Source organism: Perca flavescens, chromosome 19 (assembly GCF_004354835.1).
Source record: "Perca flavescens isolate YP-PL-M2 chromosome 19, PFLA_1.0, whole genome shotgun sequence".
Taxonomy (NCBI): Eukaryota; Metazoa; Chordata; class Actinopteri; order Perciformes; family Percidae; genus Perca; species Perca flavescens.
Window position 1 is genome coordinate 6,895,708 of NC_041349.1, and position 22,218 is coordinate 6,917,925.

Genomic DNA, 22,218 nt, shown 5'->3' on the forward strand with positions numbered 1-22,218 from the left:
ACAATTTGGAAAGACAGAAATGTAAACTCTAACAGGATTGATGTTTTGTACTTGAGATGATTAAGTGATCAAATTAAAATGGAACAAAGCGTACAGTATATAACATTTTAAATTAATCTGTATTCACGTTGTGGTGCATCTGGAAAAAAACAAACTGAACATGAGCTCTCGGTGTGTTCGCACAACGCATATCAAGACAGAAAGTTCTCCGAGCTCGGGCTGCAAATGCGATCTGCATACTCTGACTAACAGCTAATTAGGATCTGTTGAGAATGAACTAATTGGATTGGAAATGGAACAGCTACCATGCAAATGAACCCTGAAACCTTGAAACCCACACACCCAAACACACACCCGCTCAGACATACAGTACAACACACAAACAATCGCACGCTGATTGCATCACTATATTATTCATTTTGAAACTGTAATCTATCACAATATAAATAAACTCGTAGTTTTACTCGAAGATTCAATTTCAACATTCTGAGTATTCACCGGCTGCCCTTTATTGAAAGTGCATGTTTGATTTACTGCTTTCTTGACAAGCAATATTTTTTTTGATGAATTTTGTTATTGTTAACATTATTGACGGGTTTAGTTCAGGTGTTTCTCAGTGTGGTTGTCTGAGCTATTTCTCCATAATCAGTGTGTTAGCTACAGTACAGATGTTTTGGAGAAGCAGCCAGGAGTATTGACATGGAAGCTAAGCAATGTCCTGCTAAACGCATTTTAGACACCTAGAAACATCTAAATTGGGTTAAGTTGACACTATATTTTACACATTTCTGGGCATTTTAAGCCTTTATTTGACAGGACAGCTGAAGACAGTAGGGGAGAGAAAGGGAGAATGTTATGTAGCAAAGGGCCGCAGGTCATAATTGAACCTGGTGAGCTACCAGGGCGCCCCGAGTGTATATTTTCAGACAGCCCTTAGTGACGGAGAACTGTCTCCGCTCTCTTGAAAGACCACCAGACTCCTTTGACAAAAACAGTAATTTAACCTCGCAGAACACGATGGGAGTTGCTGCTCTACCGCTGCCTCCACCGCTTAGTTTGTGTTATTGTGGGACTTTGGTGTTTTAAAAGGGTTAGGACACTAATGAAACTAACAAACTAATCGGTGTAGGAAGTGGTAGAGAAGCAACTCCCATCGTGTTCTGTGAGGTTAAATTACTGTTTTTGTCAAAGGAGTCTAGTGGTCTTTCAAGAGAGCGGGGATAACAGCTTCAGTTCCCTGTGGCGTTTTTTTAAGTGCTAAAGTACACACACACACACACAATCACACACACACACACACACACACACACACACACACACACACACACACACACAAAGACAGATGGTAAGAAAGAGCCCAGAGACATGTTTGTGCTTGAGACCAGTAGATCTGTTGTTGGACACAGGTAAAGGCCAACACGTTGTGCTTGGTTACAGTCTGTCACACGTTCAATATATTCACAAAATGATACAATAAACGACGTCACAGCCAATGGTACTAAGCAGTTTACATTCATGTTTGATAAAAGGTTCAAGCGGCATCTGTTTCCTCCTGTCACAAACCTCGTCAAGACACATCAGAACATTAGGAAATATCAGTTTCATTCTTTTATATATATATATATATATATATATATATTTGACAAATAAAAAGACACAAAAAGAGAATTTAAATGCGCTGCAGACATTCTTGACTTGGAAAATTATTTTTTAAACTGACGGACATCATATGTGTGTAATCCATTACTCAATTCAAACCGGATCAAAACATTATTAGTCACTCCGCATTTACTAGCGTACATACGGTATTTTTTCCAAATGAAGGTCCCGTGATGTTCCACCGGAAGGGGTGGGACTACGCCTCTCTCTTGACAAGGGCGGAGGGTGAAATATCCACGCATTGCAATGTGGGATGGCTTTGGGGGGATTCGGAGCAAACCAGATGACGTCAACGCGTCTTTCTGAACCTGCTTCCACTTAAAGTATGATGCTGTTCAAAAGTTAAAGGCCAATTCCGGCGCAAAATGAACCTAGGGGTTAATAACATATGTGTACCAAGTCAACTGTTCTCTGGGACATGTTTTCATGCTAATTGAATGGGTCTCTAACTTGAAACAAGCTAGCGCAAACTGCAGATTAGCTTCTAATGCTAGCCTTTGGGCCAGAGGGTAAATCGCTATTTCCACACCACTAACAAGGGTCAAAATATCACCACATTTCCACGGTAGGATAATGAGGGTCCCTACATGTAAACTGAAGCATTGAGAACTTTGTAAGTGTAAAAAGTGTAAAAAGATAGTTTATGGTTCTGGACTGGTCGTGACTGTTTTCCCAAGATGGCGCCTGGCTGTATACTGAACGCTACTGTCTTTCTAATCTATCTTTTTAATAAAATGTCTGTACACTTACAAATTTCTTAATGCTTCGGTCTACATGTAGGGACCCTCATTATGCTACAGTGGAGGTGTGGTGCTATTTTGAGCCTTGTTAGTGGTGTAGAAATAGCAATTTACCCTCTCCCCCAAAGGCTAGCGTTAGAAGCTAATCTCTCGTTTGCGCTAGCTTGTTTCAAGCTAGAGACACATTCGATTAGCATGAAAACATGTCCCAGAGTACGGTCGACTCGGTACCTTATTATCCCCTAGGTTCAATTTGCGCCGGATTTGGCCTTTAACTGTAAAAACATCCAATTTAAAACCCAGAGGGTTGTAACTTAGGATGCTGTTATTATTATGAGCACAATATCGACATTTCAGCGGTTTTTGAAATACAATATTTCTGTTGGAAGCTGTAGTTTTCCAGAATATAACACAGCAGCTTGGAACAGACATATAACTATTTTCCGTTCGTCCGTAGAGGAAGAAACCCATTTTGCAGCTTTTTTTTAGGCATGCATTCACAGGGAAAAGAGAGCAGAGAGGAGACTGAAGAGAAGCTTAAAGAAGGCCGGAGATAATCAGCTGCTACAGTTGGTTCAGTGGGAGCAGCGGTGGAAGAAGTATTCAGTAATTTACCATTTTAGAAAGTGTAAAGGATCCAAACTGTTGTGTGTGTAATGGTTTAATAATTTCAGCTGGTCTTGTATGCCGTTATATTGTTGGCTAGTTTCATTTATTATAAAACATCAGATTTTATAAACTACTCTGTGTTTTGTGTGCAGGAATCTTAATGTTTAAAGTAACTAGTAACGAAAGCTGTAACAGATGAATGTAGTGGAGTAAAAAGTACAATATTTCTCTCTGAAATGTAATGGATTAGAAGTAGAAAATGGCATGAAAAGAAAAGACAGTAAGTACAAGTACCTCAGCATTTGGACTTAAAGGTCCTATGACATGCTGCTTTTTGGATGCTTTTATACAGGCCTTAGTGGTCCCCTAATACTGTATCTGAAGTTTCTTTTTTATAAACCTTAGTGGTCCCCTAATACTGTATATGAAGTCTCTTTTTTATAAACCTTAGTGGTCCCCTAATACTGTATCTTAAGTCTCTTTTATATAGGCTTTAGTGGTCCCCTAATACTGTATCTTAAGTCTCTTTTATATAGACCTTAGTGGTTGAAAGCCATGATGTCTCTCTCGGGGCGGGCAAACCAGAGAAAGGGGAGGTAACCTTTCCCTTTATGACCTCATAAGGAGAAGATTCCAGATCATCCCATCTGAGCTTTCATTTTCTCAAAGGCAGAGCAGGATACCCAGGTCTCGGTTTACACCTATCACCATTTCTAGCCACTGGGGGACAGTATGGCAGGCTGGGGGAATTCATTATGTTAAAAGATAGACTTCAGAAAAGTGACATTTTCATACCATGGGACCTTTAAGTAGCCTAAAGTACTGGAGTAACTGTACTTAGTTACATTCCACCACCGAGTGGGAGGGAGCAGAGGGATTTCAAGGGTCGGTCGAGGCAGCGGCGCAGTGTAGAGAGAGAGAGAGAGGATCGAGGGATTTAAAAAGGAAAAGACAAGAAAGGGACACAGAGGCACAGAGGCTAAGTCCAAAATAAATGAGGGATTTTATGTGTCGAGCTGTTGATCCCTTTTTCCAACACGTGTGTGTGTGTGTGTGTGTGTGTTTTTCTTCACTTCATGTAAGAGTACTTAACTAATAGCTGTTCTAATGTGTTCCCGTCTTGCAAAGTGTTTGCAGGTCCTTCCTCAGCCAGCTGTGGGTAAACTAATTTAGCGTGTTGACACTGCTCCTGCCAGAGGGAAAAGAGATTGCTCTAATTACCGTCAGGCAATCAAAGTTCAAACACAAAATGGCACGGCATTCTGGTAATAACGTTTTGAACAATGGGTTTAATTTGGAGCGGGGAAATGAAGACCGTATAAATAAAAAAAATATATATAAACGACATGAGCAAGAAGTGACGCTGCTGGCAGAGAGTTTCCTGGTTGGTGGGAACATTAGTCTCGCATTGCCAGACCCTCCTCCACAGCGTTGCAGAGGAGGGTCTGGCTAGTCCACACAGCATTCTGGGATGGGAGCAAAAAACGTGCTCTGGTTTATTGGCATTTTCCTTAAAGTACATTGTGTCAAACATGAGGCTTGTGGGCCAAATCCGGCACTGCATATCAACTCAGGTTCACAAAAAATTTGGGCCTGCCTACACGTGCACCAAACCAAAAAGAGGAACCATAATCAGACGACGCTCAAAGCCGAATTGGGCAGATTTTGTCGACTCTGACACCCAGTAATTCCCACACAACCGGTCAGTTCGCACATTCAGGCCTAGGAGACAGATTTGCTAAACTCTACGATGGCTAAGGAACTTTTCTCCTGAGTTTTTTAGGGCTTATTGTCGAACACAACTGTAAGTGAGAAACCTATATGAGACATGCAATAATACAGACAAAGGTATTTGACTTTATCGATTAAATAAAAGCATGTCAATAAACTCTACATGTCTGGCCCTCGATGCGATTCTCATTTCTTCTTCCTTACTATAATATAATTTTTATACTTTCACCCAGGAAACGCGTGTTCGGTCCTCGGGAGTGTTTTAATCACGATCTTTTTCCTGAACTTAACTAGTCATTTTGGTGTCTAAACTTCAACTCCAGTCGCAGCGTGGCGCTCTTTATCTCGGCTATACGTCGTAGCTGCATAACACGCCGGAATCTCGTTGGTGATCACGTTGCGTCGTGGGTAACGTAGGCGCCAGGGTTTTCACACAAAACAGAAGACAATCTCTTGTTCTGCTACATCGGTTGAACTCCTGTGGATGCTTAATCATCTTTTAAGTCTCTTGAATGACATAAATTGTACGTTATGCTTATAATGGTCCATACATTTTGTCATTTATTTTGTTTTATTTTGCATCTGGAGGTATTTTTTCTACATGATGAGGCAAGTCAGAGCTGCCTGAGAGGCTCAGTTCAGGGCTAAAGGAGCCCAGGCGTGAGTGTGGAATGAACTTTGAAAAAAAAAAGTCACTTTTGGAAGCTGTTTGAAAACTCATCGGTCAGGATCCAAATACCCTTAAAAGAATTAATTGCAGGCCTGAAATGAACGTTATTTAAGCGTGAAGAATTACACTTTAACGATCTCTCTCTCTCTTTATTTTTTATTTTTTCTTCATCTCATTATGTCGTGCTGAAATGGAAGCGTAACTCAAAATGTGAGCGCAGTCAGCCGAACGCCACTAAATCAGATTAATGTCACGAGTTTTTGAATGACGACTTATTTCGGCTCCAACAAACTGATTTGAAGTCAAAGAGAGAGAGAGAGAGAGAGAGAGAAAGACGACAGCTTTGGACCTGACAGAGAGGCGGAAGTGAAGAACAAAAATGGCTTTGGTTTTTCAAACATTCATCCATCCACTTGTCAGTAAAAAATGTTGTCTCTGTTTCAAACTAAATTGCAGCCTGTCGGCTCAAAGTCTCTCTCTCTCTCTCTCTCTCTCTCTCTCTCTCTGTGCTACGTGCCGTCTTTTCCTTTCCCTCATTGTGCCACATTTCTCTCTCTCCTCTCCTCCCACGGATCCTCTCGTCAGTCACTTTCCTCCCTCCCGCCCATCTGTCACCCTCTGCTCCATGTCTCCATTTAGTAACAAAAGAAAAAAAAACATTTAATCTGCTCTCTCCCCCACAATGTCCCACCTCTGTCTCTTCTGTTTTAACACTCTCACATCCGCCTCTCTCGGTAGGATAATCCACATTAAAACACACATTTTTCATTACAAGACAATGTCTTGAGATTACACAAAGCTTGCGTCATGCATCCCCGTCCTCCTCTTGAACTCCAAAATCCGCGTGTGTGGTTTTCTTTTCCTTCTTTTCGCGTGGCTTTTTCTTCCACCTGACAGATTTGTTCCCGCGCGGCTGATTTCCTACGTTTTTTCAGAAAAAGCGTGGACAATCGGCTCATCGTGTCCCACTCGCAGTCAAGGAAGCTGCTGGTGGCTGCCGCCATCGAAATGTAATGCCGCCTTTAAGCCACTCTGGGTTAAATGCACAGGCTAAATGCTTCACGGTGGAGTTATTGTAGAACATGTTTTCAGGAAACAATCTTAAAGGTCCCATGGCATGTTTCACTTTATGAGTTTTTTTTAACATTAATGTGAGTTCCCCCAGCCTGCCTATGGTCCCCCAGTGGCTAGAAATGGTGATAGGTGTAAACCGAACCCTGGATATCCTGCTCTGCCTTTGAGAAAATGAAAGCTCAGATGGACCGATCTGGAATCTTCTCCTTATAAGGTCATAAGGTGAAAGGTTACCTCCCCTTTCTCTGCTTTGCCCGTCCAGAGAATTTGGCCCGCCCATGAGAGAGAGAGACATCATGGCTTGAAAACAAGCGAAGCGTGGCAGTTGGTTAAGGCCACACCCCCACTCTCCACTTTTCCCCCTCACAGAAATGGCATGTCCGGGACTGGCTCTAGTAGCTGTTATTCTGAACCAAGGCTGAATTTTGGGAAAGAGACTTCAGATACAGTATTAGGGGACCACTAAGGTCTATATAAAAGAGACTTCAGATACAGTATTAGGGGACCACTAAGGTCTATATAAAAGAGACTTCAGATACAGTATTAGGGGACCACTAAGGTCTATATAAAAGAGACGTCAGATACAGTATTAGGGGACCACTAAGGCCTATATAAAAGAGACTTCAGATACAGTATTAGGGGACCACTAAGGTCTATATAAAAGAGACTTCAGATACAGTATTATGGGACCACTAAGGTCTATATAAAAGAGACTTCAGATACAGTATTAGGGGACCACTAAGGTCTATATAAAAGAGACTTCAGATACAGTATTAGGGGACCACTAAGGTCTATATAAAAGCATCCAAAAAGCAGCATGTCATAGGACCTTTAAGTTTTCCATCAAATATCTTGGGGACGTTTGTCAACCCGAAAAGCAAAGCCACTTCTTTCTACTCCGGGACACTCCTGGAAACTGCGGCCTGAAAACATTGCAAGTTCAATCCCCTGCAGACCTGCTAATATGCGTCCATGTCCCGCCCGCCCCGCCGCCTGTAAGCCCCTCTGGGTTAAATAAGTGAGCTAAATGCTTCCCGGTGGAGTAAAGACCTAAAATTATTGTCAAATCTGTTTTCAGGAAACAATCTTATCTGAAATTATCCATTAAATGTCTCTGGGATCTTTGTCAACCCCCAAAATCAAAGCCACTTGTCTTCTGTTGAGGCGAAACTCCTGGAAACCTTTCCACTTTGTCAGTGTCACACACATCCTTTCTCTGGAACAAATACCCCTCCCCGCCTCGACAGGCACCGCTTCGATTGGTCGAGGAGACCTTGAGTCAGCTTAAGTTTTCCGTCAAATGTCTCGGGGATGTTTTTGTCAACCCCCCGAAAAGTAAAAGCCACTTCTTTCTACTTCTGGAAACTGCTGCCTGAAATGTTGCAAGTTCAATCCCTATGTAAAGACATAGGTAAAGACCTATGTTGCATTCAAAGTCCAAAGTTATTGTCGAATCGGTTTTCAGGAAAAGGTCTTATCTGAAGTTTTCCAGCAAATGTCTCGGGGGATCTTTGTCAACCCCCAAAAATCGAAGCCACTTGTCTTCTATTCAGGCGAAACTCCTGGAAACCTTTCCACTTTGTCAGTGTCACACACATCCTTTCTCTGGAACAAATACCGCCCCATCCCCCGAGGTCGCGTCTTCGATTGGTCGAGTAGACCTTGAGTCATTCAGCAGCCCTGCTGTCATTCTTTTTCTAATCCCTGCTCGTTCTTTGCCTCCTCTTCTATTTTGGGCTTCCAAAAACTCTTTAATCCCCCTCCGTCGCCTTGATCTCTCTCTCTCGCTTACTCTCGCTCTCTCTCGCTCTCGTTTCTATTTTTCTCTCCCCTCTGGCTCTGTCTCAGTGAAAATCTTGTTTTTCTTGCGTCTATTGTCTTTTGGGAAACCAAAGATTTCCTGACAACCATTTTCTTTTATTCTCTCCGTCATCCCTCCATCGTTTCCTCGTCGTCTCCTCCTCCATCTCCTTCCTCCGTCTCCCTCCTCCTCCTCACACGTCCGTGGCGTTCAGGTGCGTGGACACCACGTCCTGGGTCTCGAGCACTATCTTCTTCGCCCTCCCTCCCCCTCCTCCTCCCCCGCCTCCTCCCCCTCCTCCTCCCCCTCCCCCGCCGACGGGGTGGATGCTGTCCAGCCGGCCGCCCCTCCCGCCCCGCTCCGCCCCCTTGCGACACTTGAAGACGGCGAGGAAGGCGGCGCGGTAGTTGCGGTTCATCCAGCCGTACAGCAGCGGGTTGGCGAACGTGGAGCACATGGCGACCACGTGGAAGACGGTGTAGAGCAGCCGGTAGTCGCGCAGGTCCAGCACCGAGCTGTCGATGTCGGTGGCCAGCTGGAAGGCGTGAAAGGGCAGCCAGCTGACGCCGAACACCACCACCATGGTCACCAGCATCTTGGTGGTCTTGCGGCGCCGGCGGTGGCGCTCCGAGCCGGCGCTGCTCTTGCCGACGCCGACGCCCACGCTGTCCGCCGGGCTGACGTGGCCGCGCAGTTTGGACCAGATGCGGGCGTAGGCGAAGGAGATGATGGACAGCGGCAGGAAGTACTGCAGGATCAACATGGAGATGCTGTAGAGGGTGCCGTCCGTGTTTTTACCGGGCCACTTCTCCGTGCACACCTGAGACACGACAAAAGACACGTTCGGTTTAGTTTCACGAACTTAGATACGTCTGGGTGTAAAGTGCTCATATTATGCTTGTTGGCTTTTTCCCTTTTTCTTTATAGTGTTATATATCTTTTTTGTCCCCCCCAAAGGGACTTACCATCTCCAACAGAAAACCCTGTTCACATACTGCTCCAAACAGCTCTGTTGTAGTCCAGCCTTTACTTCAGAGACAAACGTGGGTCACTTTGTAACACACGTTATAATGCTCGCTTAGCTGTTAGCGTGGCACACCCTTATACTCTGCTTCTGACTGGCTAGTAGTCCTTATCTAGCTACTGTCAGAGCACGCCCTCATACTCAGCTTCTGACTGGCTAGTAGTCCTTACCTAGCTACTGTCAGAGCACGCCCTCATACTCTGCTTCTGACTGGCTAGTAGTCCTTACCTAGCTACTGTCAGGGCACGCCCTCATACTCTGCTTCTGACTGGCTAGTAGTCCTTAACTAGCTACTGTCAGGGCACACCCTCATACTCTGCTTCTGACTGGCTAGTAGTCCTTACCTAGGTACTGTCAGGGCACACCCTCATACTCTGCTTCTGACTGGCTAGTAGTCCTTACCTAGCTACTGTCAGGGCACACCCTCATACTCTGCTTCTGACTGGCTAGTAGTCCTTACCTAGCTACTGTCAGGGCACACCCTCATACTCTGCTTCTGACTGGCTAGTAGTCCTTACCTAGCTACTGTCAGGGCACACCCTCATACTCTCCTTCTGACTGGCTAGTAGTCCTTACCTTGGTACTGTGAGGGCACGCACTCATACTCTGCTTCTGACTGGCTAGTAGTCCTTACCTAGCTACTGTCAGGGCACGCCCTCATACTCTGCTTCTGACTGGCTAGTAGTCCTTACCTAGCTACTGTCAGGGCACGCCCTCATACTCTGCTTCTGACTGGCTAGTAGTCCTTACCTAGCTACTGTCAGGGCACGCCCTCATACTCTGCTTCTGACTGGCTAGTAGTCCTTACCTAGCTACTGTCAGGGCACGCCCTCATACTCTGCTTCTGACTGGCTAGTAGTCCTTACCTAGGTACTGTCAGGGCACGCCTTCATACTCTGCTTCTGACTGGCTAGTAGTCCTTACCTAGCTACTGTCAGGGCACACCCTCATACTCTGCTTCTGACTGGCTAGTAGTCCTTACCTAGGTACTGTCAGGGCACGCCCTCATACTCTGCTTCTGACTGGCTAGTAGTCCTTACCTAGCTACTGTCAGAGCACACCCTCATACTCTGCTTCTGACTGGCTAGTTGTCCTTACCTAGCTACTGTCAGGGCATGCCCTCATACTCTGCTTCTGACTGGCTAGTAGTCCTTACCTAGCTACTGTCAGGGCACGCCCTCATACTCTGCTTCTGACTGGCTAGTAGTCCTTACCTAGCTACTGTCAGGGCACACCCTCATACTCTGCTTCTGACTGGCTAGTAGTCCTTACCTAGGTACTGTCAGGGCACACCCTCATACTCTGCTTCTGACTGGCTAGTAGTCCTTACCTTGGTACTGTGAGGGCAGGCACTCATACTCTGCTTCTGACTGGCTAGTAGTCCTTACCTAGCTACTGTGCATGTGCGACTCCCAACAAAGAACAGAAGTGTCTCACTCTGTAGCTAAAACAGAGACCTGAACACAGGGTGAAAAGAGGAGCTGCAGCAATGTGCAGTACAACAAAAATATGGTGTTTTTTGAATATTAAACCATGTAAACCTATTCTGGTTCAACCTCTAAATACAATTATGAACCTGAAAATGAGCATACTGTGAGCACTTTAAATTAGATTAAGAGGAGACATTACAAACAACAACATCATTTTTCAAGTTTGCAATTTTGGGCTCTTTATCTTCATTCAGACTGGTCTATTTGTTTCGGTAGATTTCTTCGAGATTCACCAGAAGTTATCATTAGGCAATGCCTCATTCACATGTTCAACTGTCTTAATGTTTCATGCTGATATCTTTTAGTTAAACTTTGACCCTGTTCACCTATAGTGTCTTCAAAATGTCTGAATTTTACAGTCCATATCTTTAAAGGTTTTGTTCTCTCCACCAGACTCCATGTAAATAATCAGGACTTTTAGTGTGTATAGAGCCAGCATATCTCCACCAGACTCCATGTAAATAATCAGGACTTTTAGCGTGTATAGAGCCAGCATATCTCCACCAGACTCCATGTAAATAATCAGGACTTTTAGCGTGTATAGAGCCAGCATATCTCCACCAGACTCCATGTAAATAATAAGGACTTTTAGCGTGTATAGAGCCAGCATATCTCCACATGTAAATGGGTGAATTAAGGATTTATTTCAACCAAACCAGAGTTGTGATTGTTGGAACAGTGGAAAGATGAACCAAGACGGCTTTTCGTATTATTATTTTGTTTCTGATGATAAAAGTCCTGATTATTTACATGGAGTCTGGTGGAGTTTGGTGATGGTGATTTCGGGGCTGTTTCTTGTTAAACTAAAAGGATCTTAATCTTTAACAGAAAGGTCTATCTCTGTAGGGATCCTTTCCATAATGTTGTCCGACACTTAGAATAATAACCTGAACCTGTCAGCGGCAAAAAACAGAACTTTTAGTGGACGCTAACTGACGCTGAACATTGCAGCTTGTTTCGTCTTGCTAAATATTGGACCAATTTAAAATAATTGTTGTTCCCATCAGTCACTTAGACACACAAACATGGGTAAATAGTGTTCAACTACAGCATGGAATTAGTGAAGAAATTGCACTGTGAATGCTGTATGTTGAAAGGCTGACGCTTCACTGGAGCGCTAGCTTGAATGTGTAAGAAGTACTGGTGAAGTAGTAGAAATAGTTGAAAAAGTGGGAATCGGTTTCTATGTCATAGTTTCTATTTTGAAAAGTGTGGAAGGAGTTAAAGTTTGAAAAAAAAAGGGGTACAGGAAAATAATAATAAAGAACAGAAGAACATGCGCCTTCAGCATTCACACCAAATAATGCATCAAATGAAAAAGCAGAATGTCAGAATGGAAAGAGTATGGAGACTATGGAGAGCAATCTGCGAGGAGTAAGGGATGAAAGGAGTGAGGAGAGGAGAGAGGAGGGCAGAGATGAAAGAGAGAGAGAGAGGAGGGAAAGTACAGCGTGGAACGAGCAGGGGATCAACGACACGATGAAGAGATGTGTGTGTGTGTGTGTGTGTGTGTGCATGAATGCTGTATATGTGTGTGTGTGTGTGAGCATGCATGTGTGTGTGTGTGTGTGTGTGTGCGTGTGCATGCATGCATGCGTGCATGTGTGTGCGTGCATATGTGTGTGTGGGTGTGTGTGTGTGTGTACGTACGTGCATGCATACGTACATGTGTATGTTTGTGTGTGTGTGTGTGTGTGCGCATATGTGTGCCTGCGCGTGTGTGTGTGTGTGTGTACCTGTATGGTGTGTCCTGGTTCCAAGCTGAAGGAGCCGTACTCTCTGAAGATGGCCAGAGGACTGGCAAGCACGGCGCTCAGCACCCAGGTCAGCGCTATCACCCCGAAACACACGTCCTTGCGCATCCTGGTCTCCAGGTGGTACACAATACACCTGAAACACACAACACACATACACACACACACACACATGTCACTTTGGATTTTTTTTGGCTCAGGAAATAGCTGTTATAGATCAATAATGAATGAGGGAACACATCCGTGTCTATAAGTCGACTAACAGGTGAACCGGGAAACAGTTAATACTTATATTGAGACTGAGAATTTTCTGAAATTGTGTGTTTAAATGTGAAAAATGAAGCATTATTTTGTTAAATATGTCCTAATTTGCATAAATTTCCAGAACAGAAATGTGAAAATTGGATACACAAAATTACAAATTCTTGTTTCATGTTGGTAACATATTAAAGCCAAAAGGTTTTTACAGAGGGTATTTTGGATATCCCTTTTTATCGCTCTGTAGATCAGAAAATACTGTTAACAGCAATAAAAAAAAAATCCACATTGTTTTTGTACAGTTAATCAGTTGTTCTGTAGTGCTATTTTTATGCATTGAACATTATATGAAATATCCATAAAACATGTCACTTAGTCAGGGTGATATCTGTTGGTTTAACTTTGACCCTGTTCAGCTGTAGTGTCTTTAAAATGTCTAAATTTTACAATCCATATCTTCTTCTTTACATTCCATATCCAAGGTTTTGTTCTCCCCACCAGACTCCATGTAAATAATCAGGACTTTTAGCGTGCATAGAGCCAGCATATTTCCACCAGACGCCATGTAAATAATCAGGACTTTTAGCGTGTGTAGAGCCAGCATATCTCCACCAGACTCCATGTAAATAATCAGGACTTTTAGCGTGTATAGAGCCAGCATATTTCCACCAGACTCCATGTAAATAATCAGGACTTTTAGCGTGTGTAGAGCCAGCATATTTCCACCAGACTCCATGTAAATAATCAGAACTTTTAGCGTGTATAGAGCCAGAATATCTCCACCAGACTCCATGTAAATAATCAGGACTTTTAGTGTGTATAGAGCCAGCATATCTCCACATGTGAATGGGTGAATTAAGGATTTATTTCAACCCATTTATTTCCATAATGTGGTCAGACACTTAGAAAAACAAAAACAAAAACTTATTGATTCCACTTTTTCATTACAAATAGAACCAAAACTTCAATAATCACCTCGTCCGTTTTGGTCTGGGCTGCAGCTTAGTCAGCACAAAGAAAGAGCAAAGTCATTAAATTGGTCCTCAGGTTTCTTGTTCTGGCCTCCAGTGAGCGTTAAAGTCTGCCAGGGCTGCAAATGGCCCCGGCAGCACAATGCTCTGCAGTTTTGCGCACTAAAAACAAGCCGAGTGTGTCTCTGTGGTCTTCTGTCAGCCGTCTGTTTGTTGTCGTGCAGATTGGATCAAAAGCTGGCAAAGCTGGTTTTTAGCTTTTTACAGTCCCTGCACAGATGCACAGAACTGAGCTGTGGCAAATATGTAATGTCTTTAAAAGTAGGACTCCAACTTTTCTTTTCTTCACAAGTCATGGACAAAGTTTGTGTATTATGAGTTTGCTTTAGAGCTGCAATTTCAACGCATTCTCTTTAAACGGGTTTGTACGATATCCTAGGGAAGTGCATGCACGCCAATTTGTATGATACACCACGAAATTAGGCGACTGCCAGCTGGAAGCAAACTCAGCTCCCCGGGATTGTACTCCTGAGACATGAACACCTGTTTCCTGGGTGAAAGTCTTGTGTTTTCTTCTTAACTTCGTCCGGGACATGAACACACAGCAGCAGCCAACGTGGGGCATACAGCGAGAAATACATGGAATACATACCAATTACAGCGTACGAATGCTTCATGAGAGCAGGCTGCACGTTTCCTGCAGCGCTTGTGTTTCTGGCCATAATAACACGTAGCAGCAAAGGCTGGTAACATCTCTTCAGCTGCGCTTGTTATGTTCATTATAAGCCGGTGATGAAGAAGATATCAACATGCAGAACCGAGTAAGCTTGATTCTTTTTTGGCTCGTGCAGCTAACGGAAACCCAGATGCCTGGATGATGAAATGTATTCTCTTTGAAATGTCATTGTCAGGAACCATATGTCGAAAAAAAAAAAAAAACATCAATTTCAAAGCAGAGAGTGGATTTCCGTCTGCCGTTCCTGGACAGGTGGACGCAAAAACACACACAAACGACAACGACAGATTGCGGGTGTAGGTGAGAGCTCCAGGAACGTCTCACCGGACCAAGATATCTTCACAAAAAAAGTGTTTAAAGTTTGGTGCTTGATTTAAACCGTGAGTCTTTTATCTTGAAAGCGAACTTTCCAGGTACGAGCACACCTCTCAGTGCAGTTCATACATGTTTAAAAGGGGAGCGTGCCTATGGTCCCAAAGCCCAATGGTCCCACAGCCCTATGTTCCCACATTTCTAAGATTCTTTTCAAAATTAGGGCCTATGTCCCGACAGTTCCCACATTTCTAAGATTTTAGGGTTAGGTTAACCCCTAACCCTAATCCTAACCCTTAACCCTGGCTGTGGGAACATAGGGCCTAATTTTCTGTGAAAAAAAATTTGAAAAAAGCTGCCTCAACTCCACACACAAGTTGTTTAAAATCAGGTCTGCAGGGTCACACAGATTTAAAGTATGCGGATGAGTCATTGTTCGTTCAAAATGCACCGCACGGCTCCACTTTACACCTACACTGGAGTTGGCAGCAGCCATCAAAGCGTGATCGCGCTTAGCCATGCAGCGAGGCCATCAGAGTGGGCTCCATTTGCATCTGAATATTCATTGTAATCCTATTGCCCCAGAGCAGCTGTATTCAGGGTGAAAATGACTTTTGAATATGACATTTTAATCATTTATGAGGACGTGGGCACACGGTTTGCAGGTGACATTCAACTGGTGCTTCTCGAATCAAAAAGAATAAATATTCACAATTAAACTTCACACTTCTGCCGAGTTAGCTGACACTGTTTTCCACAGCGAGTCACACCAGAAGAAGATGGGAACTTTAAAGCTTTCCTGTATTTCTTGTCATATCTATAATCTTACAATGTCAGATGTTCATGTTAAACATTTCCTATTCACCTATTCCTGCTGGAACATGTCCGGTTGTGTAGTATTTGGTTTAGAAGGCATTGTCAGTGATTTTTGAGGGTAGAAAGGGCTGCTATAAAATCCACTTTTAACTACAAGTAGCTACGTACTAAACACCAGGAAAAGATGCAATCTTGGCTGCAAATGTCGTTAATTTCTCCCTAATTTCAGTCTTATTCCTGCTGGAACATTTCCGGTTGCGTATTGTTTGGTTTAAAAAGCATTGTCAGTGATTTCTGATGGTAGAAATTGCTGCTGTTTTCCATTACAATCCCATCTAAATACATGTACGATATGTGTGTTACGTTGATGTTTCCGTTGTGCTAACATAAGGGAAAGCTGTAATCTTCGCTGAAAATGCTGTTCATTTCTCCCAAATTCCTGGTCACAATCCTGCTATAACATGTCCGGTTGTGTAGTATTTGGTTTAGAAACCTTTATCAGCCATTTTTGACGGTAGAATGAGCCGCTATCCTCCGTTACAATCCACTTCTTACTGCTTGTAGCTATATGCTAACATCAAGGAACGCTGCAATCTTGGCTGCAAATGTCGTTAATTTCTCCCCAATTTCAGTCCCATTCCTGCTAGAACATGTCCGGTTGCGTAGTATTTGGTTAAGAAGCAACTGTCAGTGATTTCTGATGGTAGAAAGTGCTGCTATGTTCCATTACAATTCCCTTCTAATTACATGTTACGTTGACATTTCCGTCGTGTAAGATACAGGCTAACATCAGGGATAGCTGTAATCTTGGCTGCAAATGCTGTTCATTTCTCCCCAATTCTAGGTCACAATCCTGCTGCAACATGTCTGGTTGCGTAGTATTTGGTTTAGAAGCCTTTATCGGTGATTTTTGATAGTAGAAAGTCCTGATGTTTACTCCATTGTAGTTAGTCTCCGGCTGCAACGGACTGTACCGAGGCAGCGACAGCAGAGCACAGATGCGGGGACTTCGGAGATCCGGAAATAAATCTCCTTTAATTCCGTGGCAAATAACAGTTGGGTATGAAATGATGTACAGTACAGGCCAAAAGTTTGGACACACTTTCTCATTCAATGCGTTTCCTTTTATTTTCATGACTATTTACATTGGAGATTCTCACTGAAGGCATCAAAACTATGAATGAACACATATTGAATTATGTACTTAACAAAAAAGTGTGAAATAACTGAAAACATGTCTTATATTTTAGCTTCTTCAAAGTAGCCACCCTTTGCTTTTTTATTAATAAGGGAAAAACTTCCACTAATTAACAAAGCACACCTGTGAAGGTAAAACCATTTCAGGTGACTACCTCATGAAGCTCATTGAGAGAACACCAAGGGTTTGAAGAGTTATCAAAAAAAGCAAAGGGTGGCTACTTTGAGGAATCTAAAATAGAAGACATGTTTTCAGTTATTTCACACTTTTTTGTTAAGTACATAATTCCATATGTGTTCATTCATAGTTTTGATGCATTCAGTGAGAATCTACAATGTAAATAGTCATGAAAATAAAGAAACACATTGAATGAGAAGGTGTGTCCAAACGTTTGGCCTGTACTGTATTTGGAGAATTCACAAAGGAAACAGACAGCAGCCCGAATTCATGCGCTTCTTTCTTTTGTTTTTTTGTGCATACTTAAACCTTCCTCGACATACAGACGAGGCCTGAATACAACCAATGAAACCTTGTGAATAAATAAGCCCAAACCCACCTGTGGCGGTCCAGGGCGATGACGTTAAGCGTCACCGTGGAGACGTGCACGGCGAGCCCCTGGGCGTATGGCAGCAGGAAGCAGAGGGTGCTGCCAAACTTCCACTCCCCCTGCAGCGTGTAGACGAGGGTGAAGGGGAGGCACAGCGTGTTCACCAGCAGGTCGGCTGCAGACAAAGAACACAGGCCGTCACGGAAAATATCTTTCTGATATATTTAAACAAACGTGTGCGTGTAGCATCTCTTGGATTTTATGCTCATTGTCGTTTGGTGACTTACCCCCCACCCCCCCCCCCGATTTCCATGAACCTTGGTGACGAGGTGTAGCACGGCCCAAGGGAGAAGAACACATTACATTTTGGATCGGATCCGAGTCACAGGGCGGATACATTCATTATTTTTCACTTTCGTTCACAGTGCGAGATAAGGCATCTGGCGCTGGCGGAGGTCCGCGCTCTCGGAGATCTCTGCTAGTTACTTTTTTTTTCCATCATTTTCTCCCTTACCTACCGGAGTTCATTGGCTGATCGTTGGCCTTGTACAACTGTGTTGAGCGCTGCTGCTAAAACCTTTTACAATGATTCAATGACGCTGGGTGGGAAGGGTGTAATCAAGGGCGGAGGAAGAACACATTACATTTTGGATCGGATCCGAATTACAAGCCAGCACACAAACTATTTTTCACTTTCGTTCACATTGTGAGATAAGGCATCTGGCGCTGGCGGGGGTCTGCACTCTCTGAGATCTCTCCTAATTATTATTTCCATCATTTTCGTTCTGTTCTCACACTACGTGCACATTTCCATTGGCTCGTTGGCTGATACCTTACCAAGGTATGGTATGGTATCAGTTCACGCACAGAGCTTCTGTCTTCCCTTGGAATGTATCTACAGAAGGCCACTCTACGTCGTCTCGGCAGGCTTATTCATTATATATTCAGTATCAGTAATGTTTTCCTCAGTTGAGTCTCTCGCGTTTCATTCGACTTTGTCCTCGCTTCAGACATTCCGTCCCTGTTCACCCCTCCGTTCCGCGTTTCTCCCACAAACACATGAAAGCCAAGCGTTTGTCTCTAAAGGAGCAGGTTTGTCATTTCCTGCGACGCTGTCTCTGTTCTCAAAAACGCACTGCCGCAACTTGTTAAAACCTTTGATGGAACTAATTTATGAAAGCACTCTGATTGACATTTTGTGTTCCTTACACTTCATTTCATGCGTTCGCTGGCTCCCCCTTTGGGGTCTTTTGTTCTTGCAAAAGAAGCGCTTAACAAATACAGAATGGACAGCTGCCACTTCACTCTTAACACGTGAACATGAACATTTGGCGTCTTCAGGCGATCCTGAAAAAGGAGAACGCAGCCATGGAAACGGTAAAGAGCTATTTTGGAAGACAGAGTGAGGAGTGAGGACGGCTTGGGTAATGCCGGGGCTGCCGAGGGCATCGAGACAAAAGACAAAACTAAACACGGCTTTTAATGGAGTCGGGGGTAGTTTCAACATAAGGGGGACAAATTAGAGCCGGGTGTCTGCGTCCCAAGAAATTTCAAGCTTTCCTGCATTCTGGTGAATTTTTCTGCAACAATTTCTGCCTTTTCTTCAGCATGCAAATGTCTTTATTTATATATAATAATATTATTATTGTTGTTATTATTATTATTATTATTTTTATTATTTTAATGAACTAATCTGCGGTATTGTTCAAAACGTTCGGCAGATTCAAAACATCACACATGTTTTGGGATGTTTTTTTCTTTAGGAAGTAAGTCTTAACAACAAGTATTTGCTTGCCACTGCCTTTAAACTCTTTTAAAGACTTCATTACCCCGGACAGTTTAGATTATTGGGGGGTGGCGTTGAAACCCCCAATTCCCCCCTGTAAATTACGCCTATGGTTGATCCAGACTAGTAGCATTTGCGTTTGCTGCAGCACATCGTGATCAGCCAAAATCTGTTCCACCATCTGAGGTCGGAGGGCATTTTCACACATCTTCTTAAATGGACCGTACCTTTTTAGAGGATTTGCATAAAACTCTCGGGTTTCATATCAAAATGTTCAGAACAAACTCAGCTTTCTGTCTAAGTGACGCCCACATTTTTTTTCTAGAGCGGTGCGTAAAGAGATAATGTGATTGAAAACAAACCTTTAACTTGTGATGTGTTGTATGAATTGTTTAATGTAAATACATGTCTGAAATGAAATGTTGTAATCGCTTTTGGAGTAGGAGTTTTGTCTATCTATCTATCTATCTATCTATCTATCTATCTATCTATCTATCTATATATCTCTCTCTCTATCTATCTATCCCTCTCCCTCTATCAATCTATGTATCCCTCTCTCTCTCTCTATCTATCCCTCTCTCTCTCTATCGATCTATCTATCTATCTCTCTATAGATCTCTCTCTCTCTCTAACAATCTCTCTCTCTCTATCTATCAGTCTCTCTCTCTATCTATCCCTCTCTCTATCTCTCTATCGATCTCTCTCTCTATCTATCTATCTTCTCTCTATCTATCCCTCTCTATCTATCTATGTATCCATTTCTCTCTCTCTATATTTATCTTTCTGTCTCTCTCTGTCTCTCTCGATCTATCTATCTATCTATCTATCTATCTATCTATCTATCTATCGATCTATCTATATCTCTCTCTCTATCTATCTATCCCTCTCTCTATCTATCTATCTATCCCTCTCTCTCTATCTATCCCTCTCTCTCTATTGATCGATCTATCTCTCTATCGATCTCTCTCTCTCTCTCTAACAATCTCTCTCTCTCTATCTATCTGTCTCTCTGTCTATATGTCTCTCTCTATCTATCCCTCTCTATCTATCCCTCTCTATCGATCTCTCTCTATCTATCTATCTGTCTCTCTATCTATACCTCTCTATCTATCCCTTTCTCTCTCTCTATCTTTATCTTTCTCTCTCTCGATCTATCTATCTATCTATCTCTCTCTCTTTCTCTCTCTATCTGTCTGTCTGTCTCTCTCTCTCCATATCTATCTATCTACCTATCTATCTGTAATTCAAACCCATTGAAAGATGAAAAACACTTGATGAATCAACCTAAAAGAAACGATTAAATAATAACTGGGTGAGTTCACGAGCAGCACATCAGCACACAGACAAATCCAACTGAATCGGACATGTAAACACTGAGAGGTAACACAGTGTGTCTCCGCTGTCGGAGCGATTTCCACACATTTCATTCATAAAGCACACTTTGGGAAGGGGGGCAGCCTAACGTATCGGACAAACTAAGTCAGCAACCACGAGGATGGATGGATGAATGGATAGATCAGGGAATAGTTCCTCCAGAAATGGCAGAGAGAGATTTCAGCACCACAGAGAGCGACAGTCTCAGAGGGAGACTTCAGCACCACGGACAGTGACGGGAAAAAAAGTCCCATTTGTTTGATAGAAACTACAGCGAGACGCTGTTTTTATGAAACTATTTGATTTCATAAAGAGTGAAACCAAAGCAGGGTTCATGTCCCGTGTAAAAAATAAATAAAATAAAATAAGTGAATTGTCAGGTTTTTTTAAAGCCAAAATCAGTTAATAATATCAGTCTTCTGATGCATTTTTCTACCTTAACTTTTTTCACCAACTTTTTTTTCCCCAAATATTATTAATAAATGTGGACCTTCCCGAATTTAAAATCCTTGTTTTTCTACATTATCATTAGTTAGAATTATTCAACATGACCTTTAAAGGTCCAATATGTAATATATTTACTGTAATAAATCCAACAATGACCCCAATGCGTCAGATATTAAGGAAACATGTTAAGCTGAAATACTATCTTTTCATGACAACAATGCTAATGCCAGTATTTTCTCCTTTTGAAATTTCCGTTGCGTGACGTAATGTCGGTTTATGTTTTGGCCTGTGTGTTGGTATCAACTTCCCAGTTTGACAGCCAGGCCGGGTTGCCAGATATACCTGTACACATGCAAACCCAGCGCGCTACAGCTGTAACGGTAGTACAGCCTTATAAGCAGCAAACAAACGAACAGGATCAACGGAGATGGATTCTACCCAACCTAAAAAAAAACACGGCCTGTTTATAACAGCTGTGTGACCAGAGACGGATCAGAGGCTAGTGGATCAGAGACTAGTGGGTCAGAGGCTAGCAGTTCAGGGTCTGGCTCTGTTCTGCATTGTCCTGCAGTTTGTTTACTTGATGTAACATTAAAAATGGCAGCAGTAGCCCACCACGGGGTGCCATTTTAACGTTACATCACTCGAACAGTCAATACTCGCAGTGCATTGTAACATTTGCAGTCTTTCCTTTTCTTTCAACTGCTCTCTATTCTTTCAACCTCCCAAATTCGTCCGAAAATTCATTTTCATCGACCCTGACCCTATTTTTTATTGGCCCCGGGATGACGAGAGGTCCTTAAGCTCGAGCCAGACCATATCTTACATACTATATTTGTGTTATTATATTTAAAGGTGCCCTGCCATACAAACCGTTTTTACTTGCATTTTTTGAAATATGTTATGTTAGGTAAAGGATTCTGACAGCCAGGCTCTCATTGGCTAGCTGTTAGCCAATCAGATTCTAACAGCTTAGCTTGTTGAATATTAATGAGAACTGGCAGAAATCGAGCTGAGTCTTCCTGCAGGCTTTTTATACCACGCTAGAATGGTTTGAATCAAAGTAACCGAGGCATTTTTTCCACAAGAAATGTTACAGAGTCCATGGTAGAACTTCAGACATTACCACAAAGTCATGAAATACGCGTGGCAGGGCACCTTTAAACAAAAAACTGCTTATATGTTAAACATCTTGATGCCAACTTCTTCTGCTACGCTTAT

At 42.9% G+C, this 22,218-nt stretch overlaps 2 protein-coding genes across 2 annotated transcripts in view; one reads left to right on the forward strand and one right to left on the reverse strand.

Annotated features, from left to right (window-relative positions):
* The window catches only part of ccdc171 (coiled-coil domain containing 171), a 311,435-nt gene that overhangs the window by 118,901 nt on the left and 170,316 nt on the right, over positions 1-22,218 (forward strand). The window lies entirely within an intron of this gene.
* npy2rl (neuropeptide Y receptor Y2, like) overlaps positions 8,126-22,218 on the reverse strand; it is a 16,977-nt gene continuing 2,884 nt past the window's right edge. The window contains exons 3-5 of the mRNA XM_028564753.1: positions 17,400-17,565; positions 12,535-12,688; positions 8,126-9,104 (exon numbers count right to left, since the gene is read on the reverse strand). Of these exons, the coding sequence (XP_028420554.1) occupies positions 8,478-9,104; positions 12,535-12,688; positions 17,400-17,565 (947 nt within the window). The 3' untranslated portion in view covers positions 8,126-8,477. The remainder of the gene's footprint in view (positions 9,105-12,534; positions 12,689-17,399; positions 17,566-22,218) is intronic.